At 37.7% G+C, this 20,538-nt stretch overlaps 2 protein-coding genes across 3 annotated transcripts in view; one reads left to right on the top strand and one right to left on the bottom strand.

The window, feature by feature from the left end:
• Positions 1-2,995: 2,995 nt before the first annotated feature.
• gabra5 (gamma-aminobutyric acid type A receptor subunit alpha5) overlaps positions 2,996-20,538 on the bottom strand; it is a 22,862-nt gene continuing 5,319 nt past the window's right edge. For both annotated transcript variants that reach the window (XM_077585111.1, XM_077585112.1), the window contains exons 5-11: positions 20,115-20,182; positions 19,793-20,013; positions 18,184-18,266; positions 12,992-13,135; positions 7,301-7,453; positions 6,923-7,134; positions 2,996-5,739 (exon numbers count right to left, since the gene is read on the bottom strand). In XM_077585111.1, coding sequence (XP_077441237.1) covers positions 5,446-5,739; positions 6,923-7,134; positions 7,301-7,453; positions 12,992-13,135; positions 18,184-18,266; positions 19,793-20,013; positions 20,115-20,182 — 1,175 coding nt within the window. In that variant the 3' untranslated portion in view covers positions 2,996-5,445. The remainder of the gene's footprint in view (positions 5,740-6,922; positions 7,135-7,300; positions 7,454-12,991; positions 13,136-18,183; positions 18,267-19,792; positions 20,014-20,114; positions 20,183-20,538) is intronic.
• The window catches only part of gabrb3 (gamma-aminobutyric acid type A receptor subunit beta3), a 26,442-nt gene continuing 15,449 nt past the window's right edge, over positions 9,546-20,538 (top strand). Inside the window, 2 exon segments of the mRNA XM_077585110.1 lie at positions 9,546-9,816; positions 9,819-9,921. Of these exon segments, the coding sequence (XP_077441236.1) occupies positions 9,561-9,816; positions 9,819-9,921 (359 nt within the window). The 5' untranslated portion in view covers positions 9,546-9,560.

Genomic DNA, 20,538 nt, shown 5'->3' with positions numbered 1-20,538 from the left:
CAAGCCAGGGGCTGATCTACAGGATAGGAGTGTTCCCCCGGGTGGCCAGAGGGGGGCGGGGCAGGTTTATTTTTGAAGAGGGAGGGAGGAAGGAACAGACACTCAGCAGTGTTTGTTTGTTTTTTTTAATTTTTTTTGTTTTTGTTTTTTAAATTTATTATGAATTGTATTGTTATTAGTAGTCAAAATAATAACAGGTATATTAATGATTATAAAGTTAGCTATTCCATGGATTTATGTAAATGCTAACATTAACAATTTCATTCACGTAGAATTGTTTTACTCATGACAATAAAAAAAAATTCAACTCAAAATATGACTTCATTTTTTTCAAACAAATTTTCTCATATGATATTACAACTATTTTTTTTTTTACAAATAGAACTTCAAATGACTTCACGACTAGATTTCAAAATATTTTTTTTAAATGTACATTTTTTACAGCTTTATTTTTTAAACAATTTACTTTATCATCATCATTATTATTCATTCTAAATGTTATGATTATTCTTAACGTATTCTGGCTCATTTAAATGAAATTATGTTTTTTCATCAAAACATGTATTTCCTCCACTTAACTCTTTGACTGCCAGACGTTTTCAGAAAAGGGATGCCGTGGGTGCCAGCCGATTTAAGCATTTTTGACTGATCTTTCAAGGTCCACAGAAAATTATGTGTTTGGACTAAGGAAACACACATACTATCAAATGAAAGAATGGACTCTCATCTTTCATCAGAAAAAAAAGTTTGTTTCTACCTTATTCCGTTTTTCAGTAATCAACAATAGAAAATGGCTAGTTTCACCTCTGTTTTGAAAAAACAAAACAAAAAAACGTCTTTTAACGTCTTTGGCACTCCTCCATAGGATTTTACTAAACGTTATTTAACTTTTTTGGCAGTCAAAGAGTTAATTTTTTTTTCGTCATACATTATGACTCTTTCAGCCAAATAGTACTACTTAAAAGTCAATTACAACTCATTCCCTCTCAAAAGCTCTCTCAACTTCATTTTACAGTTATTTTGACGTCTTTATCTTGCATAATCATCAGCTCATCTAAATATGTAATAATATGTAAATACTGTACAGGATCAAATACAGGTTACGTTAAGCCATCAGCACACTCATTCATTTTAGTAGCTGCCGCCCTCTGCTGGTCACAGTGGGACTTGCAAAGGACACGCATAAAAATGAATAAAATACTGTATACCTTTTAAAGTGATAATTTTCAAGATAAGTTACATTTTTCTTGACAAAAAAAGTTAATAAGGAAAATGTGACAACACGACTAAAAATAATGTCCCCCCCAAATCAGATTTATCACGATTAATGGCTTCATTAAAAAGTATTTTTTATCAAAAAAAAAAAAAGAGCATGTGTTATGTGTTAATTATTTTGACTTTTAATTTTACGAGGACGTCTTCATTATTTTTTGACCCGCTGCACACGCTCATCCACTATAAATACAAATAATTATCTTTGTTCTATGTTTAAAATTAAACATCAACTTGAAGTTCAGTTTGCAAATCTTGCAACTTTAGGTATTAAGAGCGTCAACAACAAAATGGAACTTGAATCTGAATTGGCACCAGGTGCCATCGCGATTCGCCCCGTCTTCAATCTGGTGTGCGAGTGCGCCAGTCAGCGCGGGTAAAAAGTGCGCCCAAAGGTTATCCGGCGCGTCTGTTTGCACTTGTGCCGTGACGGTTATCGCTGGGCGGCTTAAGTCGCTGCGCCGAGGACGCAAAAAGCAACTTAAATGCAGCTAAATCCTCCGCAAGCAGATGTGAGCCAGATGTTGAAAGATGGATTTATATGTGTGCTAACTGCCGAGCCGACATGAGCGTGCCATGTGTAATCAAGCACGTGCCGCCGGCTTGTTGTTCCATTAAGGAAGATTAAGCTTTATGTGCAGAAATGCATCTTGAATAAAGTCATTGGTTCTATCTTTAATATATTCATGCACTTTTTTTGCATCATGGGTCTCATACAGCAGCGGTTCTCCAGTTTTGGACAGAAAGTACCGCCTCCAAATATACGCAGAATTCCGCGTATAATTCATCATATCGTCGTCATTATAAATTAATTGAAGGAAAAAAAACAAATTGACCCCCCAAAAAAATCATAGAAAAAAAAATGCTGATGAGCCGCTAATACGCGTTTTCCACAAAATATAGTTTTGCCCCATAAAAAAAATGTGAAACTGTAAGGATGCATTTTTCAAATATTAAATGCAAATGAATTGCTCTTCATCATTAAATGCAACTAAGCTGTACTTAACAAATGTTATGTACATGAATTTAAGAATTCTTTCAGGTACCACTAAGGGGAGCCGGTGTGCCACTATACTGGGTCGATTTTGGACTAGCACAAATACAGTGTATTTGAATTGTTTTAGAACCAACACGAAAAAGAAATCGTCTTCATTTAACAATAAATAAATAAAATTAAAATCTACTTGAAAAAACTGCCATCATTTTCTCTAGATTAAAAGGTCTGTTTTTGTTTTTTTAAAGAAAAGTGTCTTTTTTTTTGGTTGTACTTGAGATGTTGCTAAGAAAAAAGAAAACACTGCGACATAAGAACAATCCGATTTTGTTTTCATTTAAAAAGGTCGCAATCAAACAACAAAAAGTCACGCCATGAGGGAAAAAAAGCATTCTTTTGCCTCAAAAATTTAAAGAAAAATAGTCATAAAACTCTAGGGCTCCAACTCAAGATTATTTGAATAATTTATGAATCTATTTAATTAATAATTTTAAAATGTATTTAAAAAATTAATTAAATTTATTAATTTATTATTTTTTGCCAATACAAGAAAATAAATTCCCATCAAAATATTAAAAAAAGAAAATGTGCAAACATAAATTCAACTACAAAATTACAAATATTTGTTAAAAATATTTGAGGAAAAGGGGCATTTTTTAAATATATATATATATATATATATTTTTTTTTTTAAAGGAAAAATCATTTTAATGCTCCAATAATGGTCACTTTTTTTTTTTTCCGAGAAAGCATATTTATTGCTTCAGATATTTGCATTTAAAGAACAGCCCATATTAAAAATGCACTTCCATGTGGTAAGTATAATACATCCATGTGCTCCCAAAAAGTTTCTTTTAAAATGGTGACAGGCCACTCAGGAGGCATATACGTACATTGCATTCAGATTTCAGAACTCTTCGAGGACAGAAAGAAATGCTTTGAAGGTCTTTTCAAAACTCAGAAAAAACAACAAGAAATTACAAGGCGTCACTGTATTCTATCAAAACTAAAGCTACTCCCATTCTAGTGTGGCGGTGTTGCTGCTAAACAAATGGAAATATTCATAAAGAATACATTTTAGGCAGGAAAAATGGCATTTAAAAATATGACTACATGGAGGGGAAAAAGTACCAACGAGCATTAAAGCCACACCATAAAATGAAGGCAGAAATTTCTGAGAATCAAACACACATAGTAGCATACCAAAATCGTAATTTAAAGCAAATGAAAAATACAATATCATTTTGACAGCATAACAAGTTACTCATCAGTTCTCATCTATTTTTTATGCAGACAAAAAGTAATAAGATTACAGGAAAAAAGCTGACATTTTTTGAGGAAAAAAGTTCAATTACCTGAACAAAGTCGAATTTTTGCAAGAAAATGCGTTCTATTCCTCATCGATTTTTTTTTTCTCCTGGAAAAAAAAAAAAAGTTGCAAGAAAATTTTTCAGAATAAAATACATTTTCAGAGGAACAAACAATGCGAACATTTTACCAGAACAAGTTATGAGCACGTTGGTGGCCAAGAGCACTCTGAAGGCAACACACGTTTAGTTGGCATGGCTTTGCAACATGTCCTCACTTGTACAAAAGAAGCCGTCAAAAAAGCTATACACAAAAGCTGCTGTGGGAGAACAACAACAACAACAATAATCATATTCAGAAGTTTTTGCATAGCATTTGGCCTTGCTGCCATGCTGGGCCCACACTCAATGACAACAAAGTTGGAAATTGACTTCTCCAGCTCTCTTCTAATATATGTGCTTCAAATTTGGTAGCAATTGAGAAATTGTTTTTTTTTTTTTTTGGGGGTGCCCTGGACCGAAGCAAACTCACCCTAAAATGGCCTCTTCGAACCGAAATGGCAGACTTCCTTCCCCTCTGCCTTGTCAGGCATGGTTTCTTGAGACTTTTTTTTCTCGTGGGTCTTCGTGTGATTGAAGTGAAACTGGCTTTGGGGGGCTTTCAAATATGAAGGAGTTCATTTTGTATTTTTAATCGGCCTAAAATAGACTTTTTTTTTTTTTTGTGCGTGATAGAAATGTCTTTCAAACTCCATCTTGATAATGAAACTGGCTTTGGTGGCTGGATTTTCAAAGTTAGATTCTAATTTTATGGCAACTGGACGAAATCTGCAGCTCATTTTTGAAGAGCAGTTCTTTTTCAAAATGGTCATGTTAGTTTCCTATTTTTTAATCATCCCCTAAAAATGACCCAAACATGGCCGCTTCAAATCAAAATGTCTGACTTCCTGTGTCTTTTCAGGAGTGGTTCCTGGAGACTACTCTTGATAGACATGTCTTTAAAATTCCATCTTGATAATGAAACTAGCTTCGGGGGCTGAATTTTCAAAGTTGTATAAAGTTATTCGAGTCAAATTTGATGGCATGTCATAAAACTTTGCCGCCATACTGTGGCCACACACACGATAAAATCAATAAAATCAATAAATCAACATTTTTGCAATTTATCATTACCCATCTATGTGGTTCATATTTGGTAGCCATCGGACGAAATCTGTAGCTCATCTTTGAAGAGCGTGCCTGGAAACGACCAACAGTCCTAAAGTGGAAGTCAACCTGAAACATTTCTTGACAATAATACGTTACATGTGACCTCACTAGTCTCAACATGACATTTTGAATAATATGACATTTGTGGAATATGAGTTATGAAGCAAAATGCAGCCATTTTGATCCATCTAACGGGGCGGGGCGGCCATTTTGCTATCACAGTTGCTGAGGGCTCAGGAAACGACCAATCACAGCTCACCTGTTTTGTAAAGCTGAGCTGTGATTGGTTGTTACCTGAGACCTGAGCAACATTGTGGCAAAATGGCCGCCTTGTGATATTGATAAAAACAGCTGGATTTTTGCTGCTTAACTCAGATTCTACTGACACAATATTAACCAGAATAATATTATTGTCAAGAATTTTTTTGGGGATTGACTTCCCTTTTAAAAAAAGGTATTTTTCCGTCTAACAATTGATCTTTTTTTTTTTTTTTACTTTTGTCCTTTTGTCCTTTTCCTACAATCAAATCCAAATGCTAAAAAGTGAAAAACATCATGACGAAGGAAAAGGTGAGGTCGATGTAGCAGAAGCAACATGCAATGACATTACCTCAAATGAAAAGGAACGTTAAGTGCTTGTTGGCTTTGCGCGTCAGTTCCGTCTTAAACGGCTCCCTTAATGACGGGCTCCCGGTTAAGATAGGTGGCCCAGTAGACCAGGTTGAAGGTGCCGAACAGCACGGGGAACACGATGCGGGACATCTTGTCGATCTTGCTGACGCTGTTGTACGTCTTCTTGGGGTCGGCGCCCTTGGACTCGGGGGCTGCTTTGAGCTGCACCGACGTGCTGTTGGAAATGGTGGACACGGACGCGTCCTTGGTCAGGTTGGCCGTGTAGTTGACGCCGGCCGCGCAGGCGTTGTTGGGTTTCTTGGACAGCGCCAAGGGGTCCTTCCGCTGGAGGGAGAAAATACGTGATGCATTCCTGTCGGTAGGTGCCGCTGTTTAATCTCGTTCATTTATTAATAACTATAATATTTTTGGTCTCAAAACCCTGACGTATATGATCTGACACATGCATTGCACAGATAATCCATTAGAGGGCAGTGTCACCCAGCGACATTGCAAGATCGCCCCAATTGAGAAAGGAGAGACACCTATACTTATTAATAGTGGGAAATGTTCTTTCGGATTTTTGGAAATACTAATATGCTTGATATGTCTGTTTATTATTATATTTTTGACAGTTATAAATGTACGAATTTTAAGCATTGTGACCGGAAGTCACATGTGGAAGTTGATTTTAAATTTTTTTGTTTGTTTGTTTGTTCAAAAGGACTAATAAATTCTCTATTTACAAAGAATACCAATACAATAAAATTCATTTTCACTAACAGGGAAAATATTGGCATCAAAAATGTGAAAAATACAAACTAGAGATCTTACTTTATTTATTTATTTATTTTTAAAGCATATGTTTATTGAACAACGTTTAGGGTTCGTAAAATATTTGAGTGTAAAAACTAAACAAAATCTAACACAAAGTTCAGGAATCTTCCAGGTGCAGTAGCATGTCTTCAAAGATTAAATAAAAATAGAGTTAGTTCAAGTAAATAGCTCCCAATTGTTTGCTAGAGTAAATAAACTTTTTAACATTTTCCAAATATCCTAAGTATTAAAATTTAACTTATCTTAGTTTTAATTTCAAACAAAGACAAAAGGTGCAGAGAGTTCCCAGGGTCAGAAGCATCTATGGAAATGTAAATAATTAGTTCCCTGATTTTTTTCTTTTTTAAATGCATCTATTATCGGCTGTATGATTCTTCAAAATGGCCGATGCCGATATTTGTCAAAATGCCGAATATCGGCCCCGATAATCCGTCTCTCCCTAATTATTTTTATTCACTTTGGGTTACCATGGTCAGGTTCAACTGACTCTGAGTGCGTTTGGCGTTGGTGAGTGCCATGGGTGACGTGCCCTCTAAAGAGTTGTGCTTGCAACCACATTACCATTAATTAGTCCATGTGGAAAAATAATCCATCCGGAGGTCCGAAGCTGAGATTCTACTTTGACCATTTTTTTTTTATAATCGAATGATTCGACGAATGGTCGCTGCCCTAAATTGGAAGACTGACTTACTTTGGGCTGTTGGGCCTCCATGGCCTTCTTGCCGTCCCAGGCCCAGCTGCGCTTGGTGAAGTAGTTGACGGTGGCAAACTCGATCAGGGCGGAGAAGACGAAGGCGTAGCACACGGCGATGAACCAGTCCATGGCGGTGGCGTAGGCCACTTTGGGCAGCGAGTTACGGGCGCTGATGCTGAGCGTGGTCATGGTCAACACCGTGGTCACACCTGCGCAAGTGGGCGGGGACCGCAACATTTTTCATCCATAAATATAGACACTAGAATCGGGGCGTTGAGCAATGACGATATTTCGGAGTCAAACGGGCATCTTCCATAAAAATGTAGGCTTAAAACCCAAAGCAAAAAAAAAAATCGTAAGGTGGGCGTGTCTTACCGAAGACCGTGCGCGCGGGCACGGACTCGCGGTTGAGCCAGAAGGAGACCTGCGACAGGATGACGGTCATGAAGCACGGCATGTACGTCTGGATGACGAAGTAGCCGATCTTCCTCTTCAGGTAGAAGTGAGCCATCATCACCGTGTATTGACCTGATCAACACACAACAATGTCAAACTTTTAATAAGCTTGAATTTTTAACATGGGGAAGAAGTTCAATTATGAAATGTTTTTCATATGGTGTCGCGAAATGGAGGATTTTCAACTATCGCAGGGTGACACTGGATTCAACATAGATTGGATTTCTGCTCTGATATAAAATCAAAATGTTACAAAACACTGAAGATGAACTCACAACTGGAGGACAGGATTTGACATTTTGACCTCAGTTGCTTTGACCATTTTCTATTTAGCAAACAGATTTAATAGAACTATACTCTACTATAAAATGTACTGATTTGGCCTTTGACCTTAGTTTGGCCATCAAGTTAGGGTTTTATTCAAAATTATATATATTTTTTATAATTATTTTCAATTCTGCACTAAAATAAAACACTTAAAATGGATTTTGCCTTAGCTCAGTGAGGTGTAGTGATATGTGGGCTCCCTCTAGTGGTACACTAAAGACTCATTTCCTAAATAGAGTCCAGTTGTGTTTAACTTTCTAATTCATTCACTCGCAGCCATTTTCACAGAAGCAATCCCCTTGACTCCCAGCTGTTTCACTAGATTTTGACTGATTTTGCAAGGCCCACAGAATATTGTGTTCTATTACTATGAAAACATGGAGCCTACCAAAAGAAAGATTAGAGTCTCTTCTTTCATCAGGAAAAAAAGTATATTTTTTATCCATTTCCGTTTTGCAGAAATTGGCATTAGAATATAGCTAAGTTTCATCATTATTCACAAATCTATTTAAAGTAAATTAAGTTTTTTTTTCAACATGGCCCTGATTGATCTCTTATACTCTGCTGCCACCTGCTGGCCGTTTGTGTAATAACTACGATTTCTTCAACCGTTCTTTGCCGTTAAGAGGCTGCATCAAAGCTTTCTGTATGCGTTAGCATATTTAAAAAAAAAAACAAAAAACATTAAAACGTATAAATACGTCTTTGGGACACGTAAACATTTAAAATATAACGTATTTATACGTTTTGGGAGCAAATGAGTTACATTTTAAATTTAATCTTTAAGAACTTTTTGTTGTCTTTTAATTTTTATTTAAATTGTTATACACTACATTTTGAATTGAATTATTTGATTACAGTTATTTCATTTTACTGTATTTAAGAGCGTCGTTGTCATGTTATTATGCCCTCCCCCAAAAAATAAAATAATAATTTGTCTGCTTTAGCCAAACACAATATTGTGAACTACTGTACATTGACCGTGATACTTTGCGCTGCTGAACCAATAGCAACACATTCAAGATGGCGGAGAGCAGCGAACCTGCTGGCACTGATTTAGCATATTATTGATATACAGTATTGTGAGAGTTTAATATTTTTCATATTGTGATATCGTATTGTGACGTTTGGATATCGTTACAACCCTATCTGATAATAACAAATTTAATTTTAAGAAATAAATATTGGTCATAATGGTGGTACTTAAGTTAAAAAAAAAAAAAAATTCAGGTGGTGTTTGATGTCAAAAGGCTCTTGTGCTACGGGTGTCATTGACGATAAAGTGGATTCTTGTTTTGAGTATTAATCACAACAGAGCGGATTGTTGACCCTTTGAGCTCACCCGTCTTGTTGTGGTCATCAGTCAAGATAAACAGGATTCCTGTCCTTTGAACTCAGACATTTTGTTTAGGGTATTAGTCAACGACAAACAAGATTCCCGCGCTTTGACATGGCACCGCAAGCCCCCGAAGACTTGTAGCTATAATAACGTTTAACGGCGAATTGTTATTTTGGCCGTCCCATCCAAAATAAACGGATATTTTCATCAGCTGTTGTCATAAAAAAATAGCTCGTTCTTTCATATTTCCTGGAATCAGTAAATATGATCCCACTCTTGTCATGGGAAGTCAAAATAAATAGGGGCAAGTCTTCCTCCTCATCATCATCGTCATCATCATCCTGTTAACCAACGGGAGATTGCATTTTATTTCCTCTCCCGTGGAAAAAAAAAAATCCACAGATGACTGCTGCTTTCTCCTGGCAAAATCCGATTTTTTTTCTGTCTCGCTAATCCCTCGTCACAATCTGCATCCTGTGTGTGTGTGTGTGTGTGTGCTCTCTGGATTGGCACATGCTCTCTCCTGAGCCCGGGACTCCACTGAGGCACAGCGAGAGGCGTAGGGTGGCGACGGCCGCGGGACGCCCGTGGGGGAAAAGTTTGGACGGCGATCCGACAAGCATCCGTCATGTCCTCGGCCAGCAGACGAGCATCCGTCAGACGAGCTCGGTGGCGCCGGCGTCGCCCCGGCGCCGTTCACATTTGACCCCGTTTTTTGACCCCCCTGCCCCCAACGTGGATGGGAAGGTGTGGAAAACTAAAAATAAAGAAGAAAAAAAATGCGGCTTTGGTGGACTTTAACGTTGGGATTTTGGAGCGTCTGCGGCGAGCTGCCCTTCATCGCAGACAACAACGCGGCAATGCTGGTCAACTGGTAAGCGCGGACGTCCATTTTGCACTTGTTGGGGAAATGCGCGCTTCGGTTTTCCCGGCGTCATTCGGTGTGGGCTTAGCGCGCCAGGTCAAGGGTCACCCGTGTCCACTGTGAGCTATTCCCGGCCCGCTTAAGGAGGGTTTGTACCTCAGATTAGCGCCGCTAATTAAGTCTGGAGGCTCCGTCTGTCTTAAAGAAGGAAGCGTTTGGCGTCACGGCGGGATTTCCGCCGCCGCCAGTGGCGTAGGATTTTACACTTACTTTCATGTTGGTGTGATTCCGAGCAAGCCCGATTGGATAGAGCATTTACTGCATGTCATCCATAGCAGGAATTTCCCTAACTGTGGCGCAATTTTGAAAAATAATCTAATTGCAATTTCCCCCCCTTCTATATTGCAATTGTGATCATTTTTTCAAAGTCCTCTTTAATGTACTTTTTTTAAATCAAACACAAGCAATAAATTAATCTATATTACAATAAACAATGTCAGATTTGTTACAAAGGTTTTGACTGACGTTCACACTACGATAACTTCACAAATTTGTACCTAAAGAAATGTGGCATAAACTTAAATCACAAAGTCATATCCCCAAAAAATTAAATTAATTAAATTAATAATAAAAATTAATTAAATTAATGTTTTTATAGAATGCTACCATTTCCCAATGACCCAAGTGGTTTTTACACTTAAGTTCATGTAAATTACCGGCATCAAACTCAGGGTCCAGTTTTTTCAGCCCAGTTCATCACTTTGGTTCCTTCTTAATGGATTATTCTTTAAATTTTGATAGAAAATACTGTTAAAATTGATTTTTCACTTCCACTTTTGACGGATATTAGAACTATTTTGTCACCAAATCACTCCACCCCAACAATTTATTTGCAGATTTTGCGCTTTTCTGTATGAAAGTATTATACTGCCCACACACACCAAAAGGAGCAGTGCACAATGTCCATTGAATTGAAGCAAAAAAATTTAGAAATTAATTACATGTTATGCAAGTATGTAATTTTTAAATAAACATGCTTCAATTTGTCATATTTGCTATAGGCCTGGAAAAGTAGAACGCTAACAGTATTTTAAATTACGGTACATGTGGACTGCCTATTTCTAATTATAATTGCACAAATGCTAACATGCTAACCTTTAGCAGGTCAGCAACTTGTGTGGGGAACCGTCATGGAAATGATCTCCATCTCAATGGACAGCTCAGAAATTTAGAATGCTAAGATGCTAACAGCCACTATGCTAACGTGTAGCAAGATATCACGCCCTGCTGTCGGTATTATTTTAAAAAGTTCAAGAGACTCAATTTACTTGGCAATACATTTTTTGTTTTAGCTCATGTATTTGTTTTTTTGCAAGGGCGTGGGGCAGATGAGGGGGTGTGCCAAGTCTATCGGGATTTTAACTCTTTGACTGCCAGACGTTTTCAGAAAAGGGATGCCATGGGTGCCAGCCGATTTAAGCATTTTGACTGATCTTTCAAGGTCCACAGAAAATTATGTGTTTGGACTATGGAAACACACATACTACCAAATGAAAGATTGGACTCTCATCTTTCATCAGAAAAAAAAGTTTTGTTTCTACCTTATTCCGTTTTTCAGTAATCAACAATAGAAAATGGTTAGTTTCACCTGTTTTGAAAAAACGTATATTAACGTCTTTGGCACTCCTCCATAGGATTTTACTAAACGTTATTTAACGTTTTTGGCAGTCAAAGAGTTAAAGGGTGGGGGAGGATGAAAAGTTTGGAACAGGCTGATCTACTGTATAGGAGCACACTTAGCATATTTGACTTCAGTGTTAGGTTCATCAACTCTGGATTTTGGAAGGGGGTGCCTTTTGGAAAGCGTAGCGTCGTACTTCCTCTTACACAAGCGAATGGAGCAGATGCCACTCGTCCCTCCTCCCTCCTCTCCCCAACGTGGCACTGCCACTGCCGCCAATCCTGCGCGTGATGACGTCACTCGGTAAAAGCACAACTGACTGATGGGCACCGCGTGAGGATTAACCCCGCACACCCAATAGCTGGGACGGTGGATAAGTGTTTTTTTTCCCCCCCTGGTCTCTTGGAAGGGGTAGGGGGGCCACAGCTGGCGGTGTGTGGGAGGCCTTCCCAAATCCGTGCGATTCATTTGTTGTCTCTGTCAGGCTTGATTTGAAAATATTTGTCTGCAGGGTGGCAAAGGTTGCAGTGACACAGGCTGGAATAACGAGACCTAGCATGCTAGCATTTGGTAGCTTGACGTATACCAAGATACCAACCTGAGCAGAGAGCCCCCGAAACATGACGCAGAAATGATCAACTAGCATGATAAGATATTTAATGCTAACATGCTAGCAGCTGGTATACAAACATGTAGCCAAATAACAACTTAAGTACTACTGGAAGCACCAAAGGAGTCTCAATTTGGATTTTACACAATGCGCTTGGTTTCAAATGAAAATGGACAAAATGCTAACATGCCAGCAATTAGTCCGCCTAAATAAATCAAGAGAGAAACCCTTTCTTTGTCCAGAAGATGCTAAAGGAGAGTGATAAACTGGAGTTTTTACACCAAACCTTGTAGCCTAGCGGCTGGTTCAATTGCAAATGACAATTGATCAAATGGTAACGTGCTAGCAGCTAACATATAGTAAGACTGCAACCTGAGTAATGAAAATGCTAAAAAAAAAAAAGATAGATAAGGATTTTTACACCATGCCCTATATTTAGGCTCCATTCCAAATTAGAACTGATGAAATGCTAACAAGCGAGCAGTTGCTATGCTAACACCTTGCTAAAAAAGCAACCCAAGTATGGAAAATACGAAAGTGTGTAACAGTAAACAGGTTTTACTCGGCTATGTCGTTTGAACATATTTGTAAAGACGTTTGTTTGAACACATTGGTAAAATGTAGCTAGATGCTCAAAACATTTGTTTTTTTTCCCACACAATGCCACGGGGTATGAACTTGCAATTGTGGCATTAAATTGTGGCATTATGGGACAATATCCCATGGCATATTGGGGAAAAAATGTTTTTAGCATTTGGCTTACGTTTTAATATTACATTCAAGTTTACCTCTACTGGTGGAGATGTTCTCAGTGCCGGCCGTCTGACCAATCAGGTGGTACTGGTTGAGCCTGGAGCCCTCCTCGCCGACCACCACTGATTTGGCCGCCCCCTTATCCCACGTGTAGACCACCTCCGAGACCGGGTACGCGTCTGAGGGAGCAAATTTTTCAGCTGTCATGTGTTATGGAAAATAATTATTTAGCACGTATAACATAACATGTTTATACTTTGTTGCAGAAATCTGTATTTTCTTGAACAATGGGGGTTTTCACTTCTTGTACATGAAGCAATATTAAAGTGACCCTGCTCGGAACAGATTGCTTGCTTTCCTGTCTAGCTGACCCTCCCTTTCTCCTCCCAAACCTAACCAGGCTGCATAAAGAATCTTCTCATGATAATTTACAGAACACTCTCACAGATGACTTCTTGTAGGGCTGCTCTGTAGACTGTTTTATTCATCTATTGTTAAACTACTGAAAATGTATGTTAATACTTGATTCACTGTCAAGCAGATGTAGTGAAACTGTAAACCAGAGTTGGGAAAGTACGGCCAATCTGGCCCACCGAGCATTTTCATTATCGAGAACCAGGGAATGTTGCTTTAGTTTCTTTTTTTTTTTGACCCTAAAATAGGTTAAATAAAATGTATGTCATCATTTTTCCTCATTCGATCACTGATTATTGGTTACTTTGCTGTTCTAAATACTTCAAACATGAAATCTTTATATTTTTAAGCATTTTATTCAGTTCTCATTAATGACTGATATATTGTAAACACAAATATTCGTTGAAAAACAATTTTTTTTAACATGAATTTATTCTGCTTAACGCATTCACTCCCAGCCATTTTCACTGAAGCAACCCCCTTCACTCCTGGCTCTTTTACTGGATTTTGACTGATTTTGCAAGGCCCACAGAATATTGTGTTCTATTGCCATGAAAACATGGAGCCTACCAAAAGAAAGATTAAGAGTCTCTTCTTTCATCAAGAAAAAAAAAGTATGTTTATATCTGTTTCTGTTTTGCAGCAATTAGCATTAGAATATAGCCAAGTTTCATCATTATTCACAAATCTGTTTAAAACTGTGGGGAAAGAGCTTTTTTGCAACATGGCCCCGGTTGATCTCTTTTGCTCTGCTGCCACCTGCTGGCCGTTTTTGTATTAACTACCATTGCCTCAAGCGACCTCTTCAGGCCAGAGGCTGCATCAAAGCATTCTGTATGCTCTAGCATTAAAAAACAAACAAACCAAAAAAACGTATAAATACGTCTTTGGGAGTGTGATAATATTTTAAATCAAACATTTATAAGTTTTTGGGAGTAAATGAGTTAATTAACTGTATTTTAAACGAATGATACAATACAATACAATACAATAATTTCTTATTTAACATGTTTTACATTTATAACGGAATTGGTTATGGGTGAATAGATAAGTCATCTTATTATGAATATACTAATAACCATTCTATATACTTACATGCACTGTTTAATTTAAGACACGTTTCCTGTTGTGTACCGTAAACAAAACGATGAAACACGAGGCAGGCGTACATTTTGTGGATTACAGTTGAGCAAATCACAGGTTACGTGACTTTTCTATTCAACTTGTGTTCTTAAAACCTTTGAACGCAATCACAACAGTGACATGTATTCACAGTTAATCTGCGTGTCTTCGTGCTCCACCGACAAGCCTCATTCTTTGTAGCCACCTGTGCTGCCTGGAAGTCACATCACTAGCAGGATGTCACAACCAAAACAACACCCTTTTGGGTGGTAAAAGCACATCTCAAAGTGGAAGTTTTGAAAAAAACGCTCTTGCCTAAAAATTGCAACAAAAAAAAAAAAAAAAAGGACAACAATGTCCTCTCACACCTTGTTGCATTGGAAGCAATGGTCACCCATCCAACAAGTAAGACATGACATGCGCGAGACGCTAATCAAATTTTGGCTGGCTGCTGGTGACATCATTGCTAGCTCAGCCCAGGGCCGTAGCTAGTCATCATTTGGGGGCCCAAGGCACCTTTCGATTTAAGTTATCAACCACCATTATTTTAACTGTTATCGTCCCTCATGAGAGGCTTTTGTTCAAGGGGTGCTTCTCTCATGCAATCTCAATGGAATGTGGGGCGCGTGACGGCTCCAAGTCAAAAATGTATGTGCGCTCTTAAAGTGACAGTGACATATTTTTAGATTATGGTTAACATCCACATTTCTTGACCGATTCCAGTCATTTCAATTTTAAACTGTTCAGCTCATTTACATTTTTTGAAATACATTTTCAGGGACAGTGACGTTTAGTTGATGTTCATTATGGTTAACTTCCACATTTCTTGACCGATTCCAGTCGTTTAAATTTTAAACTGTTCAGCTCATTACCAAAGAGTCAGCAGTCCCATTCAAAATTTCCGCGGGAATTTTTCTAGTTTTAACTGTTATCGTCCCTCATTTATTATTATCTTTTCTTAAGTTTAGAGCGTATTTCGTATTGGTGAAATATTCGGTTGTCTGTATAGCGAGAAACTTCCGCTGACATAGCAGACCTTCAGGTTACAAGACTGACTCATTTGAATATGTATTGCCCTGTGTAAAAGCGTGCAGAAACAGTAATGGGTCTTCTGTCCCGACTCGGAAACTGAGTGCAATAGAAGAAGCTACTGTTTGTGAAGCTAAAACTAATCGTGAAGTATAACCCCGTTACTAAATCTATGTGTGTGTTTGTGTGGCACTCCGCGGTCCAATCTACAAGCACTAATCCCACGACTGTGGTGTCAGAAGACTTCACAGATTGTCTTCAATATCCCCAGATTGACCTCAGCCCCGCCGGGATTATCGTCTCTGACCAGCCGCGACGACATTAGCGTGTCTTGTAAAGTTGCCGTCCATTGTCCGCTTTAACTCGTTCTAGGGTTTCTTCGAAGCGGGCATGCTAACATTTAGCAAGGGGGCGAGACCCAAGTAGAGAGCGCTACGGATTAGTCTGGAGGATGTGTCTGGTACTGCGGCATTTCAAAAGGGAAATGATACAAATACTAGATTGATTGAGTTTCTGTCACAAAAGACAGGAAAAATGACGGACATTATTTCAATCTAGATGACGCAATGCTAATGTTCATACATACACATGGTTAGCACGATGCAAATAGCGTGCGAATATTTGTTACGTTTGTCAAATGTAAAATTGCTACACTGGTGAATATTTGTAAATACATTATTTTGCCATCAAAAACACATTTTCATTGCTGTTGGTATTTTATAGAAGAAAAAGAATGTTCAGATGTTTGAGACGTCATTAAAGCAATACTTATATTAGCATAAGAGCTAAAAAAAAAAAAAAAAAACATTTTTTTTTTAAAAAAAAGAGCTTTTTTTGTGGCAACAATAAAACAAATATTTTTTCTCCTAGAAAAAATAAAATAAAATAAAAAATACATTAATAACGCAGCATATTCTCATCTCGTTCCTCTCTAAAAAAAAAATTTGAACAGTAAACTAACATTCAACAGAATTTGTAATCTGACCGAGATGATGTCAGTTTTATCTTTTTTTATATGAGCCCATGTGTTAAACAAAAAAAAAAAAAAAAGTGCACGGCTACCAGCGCTATGACAGCTTACCATTTGTGAGCTAGCGAATCCCGAGCTAGCGATAGTAGCTTAGCGGGAGCATGAGAGGTGATTAACGTGTCCAAGAACGGGACCACGGCAGCTTTGAGAGAGCCTGCAGCAACGAGGCGGGAGAGCGGGCCGGCCAGGCAGGCGGCATCAACGGGGGTCAAAGGATTAGCTCGGGTTAATGGAGTCGCAGGAAACCGGATACGACGCTGATAGCCTCCAAGGCTCACGCGGGCCCCAGCACATCACACAAAAGCCTCTTTTTTTTTTTTTTTTTTAAATATGTATTTTTTAAAAGGCTTTCCAAAAACCCTAAGCAGCTCGGAAGTTATCATTCTGTGTTGTTCTATTATTTGATTATTCTGTCAGCTTCCTCTATTAATTCTGTTGTGTAACCAAGCTAAACTAGCCGAAAAATACTGTATGCAAATGTGAAGTGGACCCAAGCAACAATTCGCACGTTATTGACTGCCATTAAAATGCATTGGGGAAAACAAAATTACCCGGAGAGCCCCTCTCAAAAGAATTTAACAATATTAAAAAATAAAATAAAATCCACTTTATCCTTTAGCTGCTAATTGTTATTTGCTGTTAATTAAAAAAAAAAAAGAGTATTTACTGTACCTGTGAACGTGTTTAACCTTTTATCAATATTTTCAATTATTATATTTTAATAGAAAACCTTATTTCCCCTAAATGCAGATCTATTACGCTGGCTATATTTGGGAGTTTAGTTTTTTGACTGGACACTTTTTCGCTTTGTCGTTTTTTTTTCTATGTCATTTTTTTAAATAAGAAATTTGTTGAGACATCATTTTGCGCACACAATTTCAGAGTGACCTTTTTTTTCTTAAATTAAAACATTTAAAAAAAAAACGAAACTAAATCATTTACTTGATTTATTTTATATATTTTTTTTAGTGAGAAACTGCTTGTGATGCAACTTAATTCTGCAGAAACAAATGCAGGACAAAACAATTATTTTTACATTTACAATATAATTTGTTGAATGTGTTTTATGCAATTCATTTTTTTTACTGTTATTTTATTCATATGTTTACATTCCAATTGAGATGCAAACCCACTTTGTAATTGGTAATAACAATCAAAATTGATATTTAATAAGAGTATGAAAATACATCATTTTTAAAAATTGACATAAATGCAAACTACTTTCCAATACATAGCCTTTGTTTTTGACGCATTTCGTATGTTGTAAAAGGACACTAACGTCTGCCAGCTGTTTCAAGCAATAAAGTGGTCAAAATATTAGAAACCACTCCCAGTATGTAGCAGTGCAATTCTACAGCACAATAATACATGTGAATGCATTGCCATCTTTGTGAAGGCAGCAATTGATGACGTAGGTTTACCTAATGAACTGACCTGTAAGCGTACAATGCAAAGTGTAAGCCTACCTAAGTTGCAATTAACGCCGGTCACATTTGGCACCGACTGGGCGCACACGGCGTCTTCCTCCACGTGTGCCAATTGCAGGGAAGCCCCTCTTAATTAATCCCAAAAGCTTAAGGGCCCTAGCGCAACTTCCCGTACGTCACAAAACATGTGATGTGTTCAACTTACAGCTGCCAAACTTGAGGGGACAGGCATGCGCGTCCATGGGGAAGTCCTCCAGTTGCATGGGGCACTCTGCGGAAATGGTCAGTCTGAAAAAACAAAACAAAAAAACAATAGAAATCAATCCAAGCATAAATATAGAAAATGGGTGTGGGTAGAATTGAGGATTAGGCCATTAAGTCCTATAAAAGTCATTGAACCTGGAGTCCTTTGGAAGACTGCTACTCCCACCATGTGGACAAAATGTTGCAAAAAAGCAGAAAGTATTTTGTAACGTAAAATTGAATGAAAATTTTGATTTTGAACTGTCATCTGTCATCACTGTCTTACATTTTCATGTGTTGTTGTTTTTTTTTGGAGTGCGGATCATAAGGATCAGGCCCAACCATGTATACGGAAAATCCCACTATAACATCGATTATAAAAAATATAAAAAAAATTGTTCCCTTTTTTTTTTTTTTTTAAATAAATAGCGATATAACCTCAATGAATTAGCTCCCTGAAAAATTGAGGTTTTTCTCTTCCTTTATTTATTTAATTTTATTATTTATTTTTTTTACATATAATAATCCACAAATCCAAAAATACTTATATTCCATTTAGGGCTCCAGACTGCCCCTAAATGGTGGCATTTTGCCCATAAAATTTGAGACAGTGCAACTATAATTTTTATCCACTCGTGCCAGTGCAACCTGTAAATTTGCAGATTTTTATTTTTATTTTTGAAAAAATAATTACCATTTTTGAATATTTTTCATTTCTGTCAAACTTTTGCCCCACATTTCAGCCCATTTATCAGTAATATAGTAAAAATTAGTGTTTCAAATTATAGTGTGTGCCCCTAAATCTTCTACTTCTACAAAAATTTCAGGTTAGGAGCTACTGTGCTCTTTAAAAAATAAAAATAAAAGTAGTCTCGAGCCCAAAAAATCACAACAACACATGAACATAATGACAGAGGTGGCAAATCCAGGTCCAGAAAGTAAAAACCCTGCCACAGTTTGGCTTCAGCCCCTGATGCTAACTAGCTAGCTAGCAAGCACCTTGGGGGTAAAGCCAAACTGAGGCAGGGTTTTTACTTTCTGGACCTGGATTTGCCACCTCTGAACATAAAACATATCAGATATATGTAACATAATGTACAATAGATCCACGTATACTAGCAGTCGCTAAAAACTCACTTATTTTCTGTTTTTGTGCTCAGACCAAAGCAGGTGTCTCTTTTTTTACACCATCTTGTGCCAACATGGGGCTTCAAGGTTCCACAAAAGTCATGCAAAAGCCTCGTCTATTAAGAAGAAATGCTTTGTTGCCACCTTGTGGCATCAATAAGCATTACAACTTTTTTTTTTTTTTTTTTAGGTTTGCAAGTAATTAACAACCGCCACAAATAGTGTGTCGAGATAATGTAAAGATGCCACTTGATGGCAGCAAAGGACTGTTTTTGTCTAAATGACCCCCCTTAACTCACTTGAGCAGTAAATTGGTATCGGGTGCACAAAAAGAGACCAAATTTGGTCTTTCAAACCACAATAAATGTCATTCATTTGAAAAACTCCTGAATTGGAGAATTTGCAAGTCAGGGTATTATAAAGTAAAGGAGCCTGGCAGGTACCTCATGGTGTAGAGCAGCGTGCCGTCGTCCTCCAGCCTCAGCAGCTTGTTGGGCGTGGTCATGTTGTGCGCGATGGATTTCTTTCCGTTGAGGAAGAAGGTGTCGGGCGTCCAGATGTTGCTGGCCAGAAGATTGTTGAGCGGCAGCATCTTCATGGGGCCTTCGAAGCACAGTCGCTCGTCCTTCCAGCTCTGGCGGAAGAACACGTCGATGGTGTACTCCTGAAGTTGAACAGGAAGTCGGACATTTTGGTTCAAATGCGCCATTTCGGACTCAATCGACTCTTCTCCAAATTGATTGTCGCATTATTTTGAAGTCTTACCATTTCCGTGTCCGAGACAGGACCGAAGCTGGTGACAAAAATGTTGATTTTGATCTCTGTCACCTTTTCTGTGTGATCGGAGAGAACAGAAGATTTAAGACAAATTTGGAAGAGTAGTAAGCGACAACATTAGAACATTAACATTATGAACATTTATAAAGGAAGGTCACAGAGGGGAAAAAAATCATGCTAATCATGAAATACAATAAAAATCATATTTTCATCATTTTTTGAGGAAGAGGTTTAATATATATATTTTTTTTACATGAAAGCATCCACATCAAAGAGAAAAATAAGTTACATGAATTAAGTTGTCTTTTTTTTTTTTTACTATCAGCATTTATTTCAAAAAGACATTCTTCATGGAAAAGTTGTACTTGTTAGAGAAGCAAGTATCAAGGAGAATATTTTTGCGAATTAGAAT

The sequence above is a fragment of the Vanacampus margaritifer genome, chromosome 13, assembly GCF_051991255.1.
Source record: "Vanacampus margaritifer isolate UIUO_Vmar chromosome 13, RoL_Vmar_1.0, whole genome shotgun sequence".
In the NCBI taxonomy this organism is placed as follows: Eukaryota; Metazoa; Chordata; class Actinopteri; order Syngnathiformes; family Syngnathidae; genus Vanacampus; species Vanacampus margaritifer.
The sequence above is the reverse complement of the archived record's forward strand: the minus strand, read 5'-3'. Positions and strand labels throughout refer to the sequence as shown.